The sequence below is a fragment of the Leucoraja erinacea genome, chromosome 11, assembly GCF_028641065.1.
Source record: "Leucoraja erinacea ecotype New England chromosome 11, Leri_hhj_1, whole genome shotgun sequence".
Taxonomy (NCBI): Eukaryota; Metazoa; Chordata; class Chondrichthyes; order Rajiformes; family Rajidae; genus Leucoraja; species Leucoraja erinaceus.
Window position 1 is genome coordinate 13,666,975 of NC_073387.1, and position 9,072 is coordinate 13,676,046.

At 43.1% G+C, this 9,072-nt stretch overlaps 1 protein-coding gene across 1 annotated transcript in view; it reads right to left on the reverse strand.

Moving 5' to 3' along the window:
- The window catches only part of LOC129701472 (uncharacterized), a 29,068-nt gene extending 20,405 nt beyond the window's left edge, over positions 1-8,663 (reverse strand). The window contains exons 1-2 of the mRNA XM_055642668.1: positions 7,612-8,663; positions 7,144-7,259 (exon numbers count right to left, since the gene is read on the reverse strand). Coding sequence (XP_055498643.1) covers positions 7,144-7,259; positions 7,612-7,822 — 327 coding nt within the window. The 5' untranslated portion in view covers positions 7,823-8,663. The remainder of the gene's footprint in view (positions 1-7,143; positions 7,260-7,611) is intronic.
- Positions 8,664-9,072: the final 409 nt, after the last annotated feature.

Genomic DNA, 9,072 nt, shown 5'->3' on the forward strand with positions numbered 1-9,072 from the left:
CCCAGCACTCTCTCCCCCTACTCTTCATGTGTGGGAGGGGAGGAGAGGAGGGGGGAGGGGGGAGGGGGGGTAGCGGTGGTGTGGGTGTAGTGTGTGGGAGGGGGAAGGGGAGCGGTGTGGGGGGAGGGTGTGCGTGGAAGTGGGAGGGAGGGGTGGTGTGGGGGAGGGGGGGGGGGGTGGGGGCAGTGGGGTTGTGGGGGGGGAAGGGTGTGGGGGGGTTGTGAGGGGAGGGGGTGTGTGGGCAGGATTTGTGGGGGGACGGTGTGGGGAGGGGCGTGGGTGGGTGGGGGGACTGCGGGGGTTAGTGTGGGGGAGGGGGATATGTGGGGGGGGGGGATGAGGGTAGAGAGAGACGGAGAAAAGATGGGGGAAGAGCCATGGGGGTGGGGGGTATCACTGGGGAGGGGAGTAGGAGCCAGCGAGGAGGACCAGAGGGGAACGGGCTGGAGCTGCGTGGCATTGTGTTGGAGGTGTGTTTGGGTCTTTCCACCGGGCGCTGGGCACTCTCCACCGCCAGGATCAGACTCCCCGCTTTTTGGGTGGCAACATCAGCGGCATCTCCGACACCAGGCCGGGCCGCTTCAGGCCGCCTTGGGCCACCTCGTGCTGCTTCAGGCCGCTTCTGGTCCCTCCGAACATTGTGTCCAGTTGGAGACCTCCGCCGATTTCCCTCAGCTCCAGTAGATGCGATGGTGCAGGAAGGGGCGGGCCTTCCCGGGGAGTGACAGGAGAGACTAATCTGCGCGGCACTGACTGGCAGGAGAGGAGAACGATCTACGCACGCATGGTTTTTATGGTTTTTAAACCTCACTAACTTTTACAATATACTACCGATCGGAAAGAAACTTTGTGCACTTGCAGCACAGGAGAATGGTGAGTGAGCTGACGGAAAATCATAGCGCTATCACGTACCATCTTTGTGCAAATAGTAAAACCGCGCAAACTGGAAGAGCACAAGATCAGAGTTTTAGTTATGAATAGATGGATGGGCTAAAATCAGGCAGGTGGGATTAGTGTAGGACTAGGTGGGACGGGCTGAAGGGCCTCTTTCAACGCTGTATGACTATGACTATAATCTGAGAATTTTCAGAATTTCTAAGAATTATTGTTTATGATAACTACAGTACTACATAGAATTGAATGCTATGAGCACCAAACACAAGGTGGACTAAGTGACCTACTTTGTACTGTGTGACTCTGTAACACTAGTCTATGTGTATGGGTGAGTGGACTTGAGAAATGTTGCATCAGCATTGAATAATGGAGCAGCTTTGCGCAACTGAATGGTCCAACTCAGCTGTGCTTATGGTTTTAGTCATAGAGTCATACAACACTGAAGCAGGCCAATTGGCCCGCAATGTCCAAGCCAATTAACAGGCACCCACTGTACTAATCCCATCTTCCAGCACCAGGTCTACAAGTTTCTATACCCGGCCTAGTCTCGTTCAGACTCGCAGGCATATACTCATAGAGTAATACAGTGTGGAAACAGGCCCTCAGCCCTACTTGCCCTCACCAGCCAACATGTGGCAGCTACACTTGCCACACCTGCCAGCATTTGGTCCATATCCCTTCAAACCTGTCCTATCCATGTGCCTGTCTAACTGCTTCTTAAAAGTTGGGATAGTCCCTGCCTCGATTATCTCTTCTGGCAGCTTATTCCATACATCCACCACCCTCTGTGTGAAAAGGTTACCCCTCAAATTCCTATGAATCCACTTCTTAATCCTCTTCTTAAGTATTGTTAGCAACTGCTTCAAAAGCATCCTTCAGCAGTGCATACCAGGTACTCACATATCTCCCACTGAAAAATCTTCCCCTCAAATTCCCTCTAAAAATCTTCCCCTCAAATACCCGTTAACCTACATCTATGTAATTTAGTTTTAATCACCTTGGCTAAAGGAGCAAGTAACTATAGAATCATAGAGTCATACAGTGTGGAAGTGGGCCATTCGGCACAGTTTGTCCACACCGACCAACATCTTATATCATATATCAAAATCATCTCCCAACTTCTATACCCCTTGTAACTTTGTATACCTCAATTATGTCCCATCTTAATCTCTCCAGCTCCAGAGAAAACAGGCTTGGATTCTCCAGCCTCTCCTCATAACTAAAGTTACCATCCCAAGCAGCATCCTAGTCAATCTCCTCTGCTAATTTTCTGGCAAGATCACATCCTTCCTATTGTGTGGTAAATAGAACTGTGCACAGAACTCCAGCTGAAATCTGTCCAATGCCTTGTAAATTTGGACCATATCTTCCCTATTCTTGTCCTAAATTCCCCAACATATCTGATAATATATCAGGCGATGTCGGCATGTTATACCTGAATATGGTAGATGCATTTATATAGGACTGAATGATGAACACTTCTAATATATTGTTAGAAGTTATTTAAAGTAATTGTCAAGCATGTTTCAATGTGTTTGCAACTATTCGGAATGGATATATCTAGATGATGTTGCATTCCGATTAACAACTTTAATTATTGTTCCAGAGGAGGTACAAACTATTTCTATTTAAGAAACAATCCAATATATTCTGCTTTGCTTTATATTTGTGTACCTTACTCCCAATGTAAGTATCATCTTGTATATGTTTCTTTGTTGATCTGCATTAAAACACCTCTTTTGTGAAAATCCACCACGTCCTCGTACATACGCATGAAGTTTTAAATTGAAGAACGAACAATGAAACTGCCAGACAATAAAAATGGCATTAACTATAGTGATTATTTCGTTTTGTGATATTGTGTTGAATTTTTTCATGATAAACTTGTAAAATTAAGATAAACGGTAAAAAGGAATGAGATTAGCTTGTTTAATGATATTAGAATTGAAACCTGTTTGCTTGTCATCAGAGTAGGTTCCGCCATTTCTAATTGTTATCTATTTTCCTCTCTTAGTCAGATGCCTGGTATTGGGAAAACTGTGGTAACGATAATGACACTGTACAGGTCACGACAGTCTCACTTACACCAAATGTTATTGCCATGCCTGGAAAGGTCGTCATCGAGTTGTCCGTGCAAGTGAATCGTCCTCTCAAAGGACTGACGGCAAGTGAATGTTCATCCTATCTATCTCCCATTTATTGTCATCTGATTTCATGCACATGATGCTGTGCTTTGTAATGATTATCTTATCACATGTGCTGCGACTTGTTTAACCAATGGATATTGGATGAATAATCCTAACTTCCACTAGCTAATTCTCGTTGTATTTCTTGCAATAGCAGCATTATAACATAATATGAACACATTTGGGTTTTCTCTTGCAATGAGCGGTTAGTATCTGCAATGTAACACCAGTTGGGATATGAAAGGCAGATTCAATGATGGTTGTCAACGGGGAACTGAATAAGAGAGCTGAAAAGTAACTAAAAGTGCAGCATGGGGGGGGGGGGGAATTACTTGTTGTTCTTACATGCATAGAGCTGGGATGAACTTGATTGGCCTCCATCCATGCTGGTTGAACGTGAACATTTTGAGATGGCCATCAAACAAAGGATTAAATCCTCGATTACACTCTTTCTAGAGACACAAATACTTGGCACAGTTGCACAGTGATAGAGTTGCTGCCTTTCAGTGCAAGAGACCCTGGTTCAATCCTAACCACGGGTGCTCTCTGTATAGAGTTTGTACATTCTCCGCTTGACCTGTTTTCTTTGGGTGTTCCGGTTTCCTCCTACACTCCATAGACATACAGGTGTGTAGGTTAATTGTCTGGTAAAATTGTAAAAAATTGCCCCTAGTGTAAGTTGGATACACTAGGTGGTCCGAAGGGCCAGGTTTTACGCTATATCTCTTAAACTAAAAACTAGAAAAAACTAAAAACTTGCAGATGCTGGTTTACAAAAACATTAAGTGCTGGAGTAACTCAGACAGTCGGCAACATCTTTCAGATCAGGAACCTTCTTCAGACCGGAAAAAACGTCCAAACCTGAAACAACATCTATTAATTCCCTACACAGATGCTGCCTGACTCACCGGCTGCACTGCAGTTATTTGCTGGAAGATTTATATAATTGGCTAGATACGCTGTTTCACAGATATTCAGTTAAAGCATGAGATCTAGTTGTTTATTGTTTGTCAATTCCAAGGAAAACGTGGCCACAGAAATCATGCATTAAGCTGAAGAATAATGCGTTGATATTTTTTCTAAAAAAATTGTCTGAAGTTTGATATGTTGATATAAATTAAATATAAAATGAGTGCACAGGGAATAGTTTAGCACTGTTTTTTGTTGAACCTGTGTTATTTACAGTAGTTTGACTTAAAATGTTTAACTTAAATCTAAGATATGATGGAATGTTCTTTGGCTCAATGAGAATTAGAGAAATGTCATCTGGAAGCATAGGGTAATTTCAATACATATTTCATTTTGTTTCGGACTGAACAGCAGATGCTGGTTCAAATCGAAGGTATACACAAAATGAAGGAGTAACTCAGCGGGACAGGCAGTATCTCTGGAAAGAAGGAATGGGTGACGTTTCGACCCAAAACATCACCCCCTTCTTCTCTCCAGAGATGCCGCTGATTTACTCCAGCATTTTGTATCTATATATATAATTTTGTTCTTTGGAAATTTTGTCCATTTATCCCCTGGAATTTTGCTGATAATGCATTTATCCATAAAAGCTAATTATAAAGAAGGTGTGAAATATACTGACTTGTTAATATTTTCACCTTATTTTGCCATCAATGTAAATTCCATCAAATGTATAGATTTGTCCGAAAATTAATTTTAAAAGTACAATGGACAAAACATTGAGATAAGGAGAGGGGAAACGAACTTTCATGGATAAGGAATGACAAAGTATTTTTGCTTTTTGATGAATTAGTTCCAAGAGTCATAAAAAACAGAGATTAAGCAAAAGATTTTCTTTGGATGTGCTATCAGTAAGTGAACACAAGGAAATACAAAACCTGAATCCACTGCAATGTTTATGAAATAAATATATAACAGGTGAAGAATAAATCAAGTTATAGTTCAAGTGAGTTTATTGTCATGTGCCCCTGATAGGATAATGAAATTCTTGCTTTGCTTCAGCACAACAGAACATAGAAGGCATTGACTACAAAATAGATCAGTGTGTCCATATACCATTATATAAATATATACACACATGAGTAAATAAACTGATAAAGTGCAAATAACAGATAATGGGCTATTAATGTTCAGAGTTTTTTCCGAGCCAAGTTTAATAGCCTGATGGCTGTGGGGAAGTAGCTATTCCTGAACCTGGTCGTTGCAGTCTTCAGGCTCCTGGACCTTTTACCTGAAGGTAGCAGGGAGATGAGTGTGTGGCCAGGATGGTGTGGGTCCTTGATGATACTGCCAGCCTTTTTGAGGCAGCGACTGCGATAGATCCCCTCGATGGAAGGGAGGTCAGAGCCGATGATAGACTGGGCAGTGTTTACTACTTTTTGTAGTCTTTTCCTCTCCAGGGCGCTCAAGTTGCCGAACCAAGCCATGATGCAACCGGTCAGCACGCTCTATGAATCTAAGAAATAATTGGCCATACTAAAAACATAGACTGAACAATCTTCCAGTGTTGACATTTCTGGAGATTGGTTACTTCTTACTAACCAATTGTAGTGGTTGTTAGTAGAAACTCCTCCTACTATGCAGTTTATATTATCAGAAGTCTACTTAAGTGTGTTGTGCCTTGACATGCGTATGACTCGACTCATTACACGGTGTCAGAAGTGGGATCTGAACCCACGCCTCCAATGCATCAACCCCAAGGACCCGGACTCGTCCAGCCTCACTACGTTCGGCACCCCCTTCGGTCGTTACAAATTCCTGAGAATGCCCTTTGGTATCAACTCTGCCAGCAAGGTTTTCCAGCGCACAATGGAACAACTGTTTGCGGGGCATTCATGTGCCATCATTGTCGATGACATTCTCATTTACGGTTGAGACTTCGCTGGGTATGATGCCAATCTGAAGAGAGTGCTGGACAGTGCCAAAGACATTCAGCCTAAGCTCAATCCCCTGAAATGTATGTTTCGGGTCCCGGAAGTTACCTATGTTGGGCATGTTTTCACATGTGATGGTCTCAGACTAGACTCATCAGAAACTACTGCCATCAACAAGATGCCAGTTCCTACTGACGTTACGAGTTGACAAAGATTCCTTGGAATGGTCAACTACCTGGGGAAATTTATTCCCAACCTCAGAGATATATCCCCCCCCCCCCCCCCCCCCCCCCCCCAGCCCCCAGCGGAACTGACATAAAAAGACACTGAATGTACTGGTATTCACAGCACCAAAGAGCTTTTGATATTCTCAAGTTGCAGCTGGCCAGCGCACCCACCCTCACCTACTTCGCTTTAGAATTGCCAGTGACACTTACATGTGATACGTCCCATTATGCACTTGGTGCTGTCTGCCTACAGACCACCACCAATGGCGACTATAAGCCTGTTGCATGTGCCTCCCGCACCCTGAGTGATAGTGAACAACGTTACGCCCAAATTGAAAAAGAGTTGCATTGGTTTTCGCTTACACGAAATTCAAAGAAAATCTGTGACTGTAGAAACAAACCACCAGACGCTGGTCACTATCTTGAACAAACCCATTCACTCCGCTCCAGCTCGCCTGCAACGGATGATGATGCAGCTGCAGCATTTTGATTTCAACCTAGTCTACAAAAATGGGAATGTCACGCAATAGCTGACACGCTATCAAAGGCCCCAGGCAAAACCAGCGAACAACAGCCTTCTGAACAGGACCAGTTCTCAGTAATGAAGGTATCGTATATTCTCACTGATTGCCTAAGTAGCCTGGCAGAGCATACGGCCGCTGCCGAGACTTTACAATTGCTGTCTGCAGTCATCCAGCGTGGCTGGCCGGATAAACAACACAACACCCCACTCGCGATTCGCCCATACTTCCTGGTTCGCTACGAACTGGTGCTACAGGACGGGATTATAGTCAAGGGTCACAAAGCGGTTGTCCCAGCCGTTCTTCGGGACAAGTACTATGATGCCATCCATAGTGTAGAGTGTAGAGGCAACCTTACAACGGGTGTAGAGCTGGTTTTACTGGCTTGTTATGACCAAGTACATACGTGAAAAAGCTGAAGTCTGCGCCATCTGCAAAAGCCTAACACCACACCAACAGAAACAACCCTTACTATCGCACCCGTTTCCTCCTCTGCCGTGGTCCATGGTAGCCACCGACATATTTGAATGGCATGGGAAACACAACCTGGTTCTCGTCGACTCATATTCGGGCTGGTTCGAAATTGACCTACAATTAGAAGAAATTGTAATGTTTAGTCGTATGCATGTCAAGGTACATCACATGTTTATAAAAGTTCACTCCCAGCATTTGTCTGCATGGTGTTACAGTAGGCTAGCAACTGCTCAGATTAATTAAGCTGACTTCTGATAATATAAACCGCATAGCAGGTGGAGCTTCTACTAACAAGCACTACAATTGGTTAGTAAGAAATAACCAATCTACATCATTTTTTTGTAGAAACAAAATAAAGCATGATACATGGTGGCTAAATAATACGGTAGACAAAACGCTCGTAACGCATATGAGGCAGTGAAGATGATCACACATAATCTCCGTATCTAAGGGGTGGCCTACTGACCCGTCCGGCGTGCGTGCGGTATAAATCCATGTCTCCTCCTTTCATCGGTGAAACGACCGGGGAAGTGAGTGGGGACGGCGCTGGAGACCTGCAGAGTGGAGGTGGTGAAGTAGGTGAGCTGGGCGCTGAACACTGTGGAGAGGCCACATGGGACACAGTCTGTGGTTGTTGAACAGTCGGCCTGGTAGCGGGAGTGAACTTTCATAAACATGTGCTGTACCTTGACATGCGTATGACTCGACTCATTACAATTTCTTATAATTGTGGCTGCCCAGTATAGTGACTTAGTTGATATAATATATTTTGGGGGAAAGGCACAAAGTAATGTCTTTTTTTAATTTCAATAATTTAAAATTGCATGATCACATTCTGCCTGAACTGGTAGGCAGCCCTTTGAACTTAATGTTGGCTTGCTTCCACTGCAGTTCTCTTTGGATTTTATGTTGGTTGATTCATCCAAATGTGGGAACCACAGATTCTTCTATAGAAAGGGCAGGAGGGGACTGATTTGACAGGATGGTATCTGATATCAGACATGCTCAATGCAGTGAAGTATTTTTAAACTAGAACCTCAATGGATGCTGCATTGGCTGGAGAAGAAAACAACTTTGGTTTATTTGTCCTTCCATTGGGTATTTAGGAATTTACCATTTTATTCTTGGTGGTTGGACCTCAAGGAGAAGCTGAGCTGTAATTTCAATCATTTCCTTCACAAAAATAACCATTGCCTTTGTATGTTTAATTGTCCTAGACTGAAGTACAATTTCATAAGAAGTCGACCCTTTGGATGAAAATTCCCTGTCCTCCTACAATAATTTGCGACATAGATTTTTGCAAACTGAAGGATGAGGAGTCATCTTGCACCATCAACCCCGTGAGTTTGATTTTTTTTGTTACACAAAGCAATTATCTTCTCGATATGTTGAGATGTGTTCATCCTGAATCTTTCTTGTCAGTATAGAACAACCTGCTGGTTGGTTATAATATATGCCCTTATAACCTTGTTTACCCATTTAGAAGTAATGTCTATTCAAATTAGGAGAGCGTTGCCAAAAGTGATATCATTTGAAAAGTATAAAATACAATTAATATTCTTGTTCTCAAATATGTGCAAAAACAAATTACAGCTAAATAAAACTTTGCTACAAATGCAACAAATCAGGAAACTTTCAGAAATTTATTCTACACCAAAGTATTTTTTAAAACAGCAGTTTACCTGAAGAGCTAAGAAAACAAACTACAGCAACTTCACCCAATAAAACAAATTAAAAATTTCTGAAATTAATCTACATGAAGTGGGAATATTTGAAATAATTTATCAGGTAAATTCTCTCTGCCATGTCACAGTAGTGTGGGCACCAACTTAGATTGGTATGGGAACTATCCTGCCTGTTCACTGCATCTATCTGTCTGTCTATTTCCTGGTATGGTGGGACTGTCATATGCTGAGAGAACGGAACG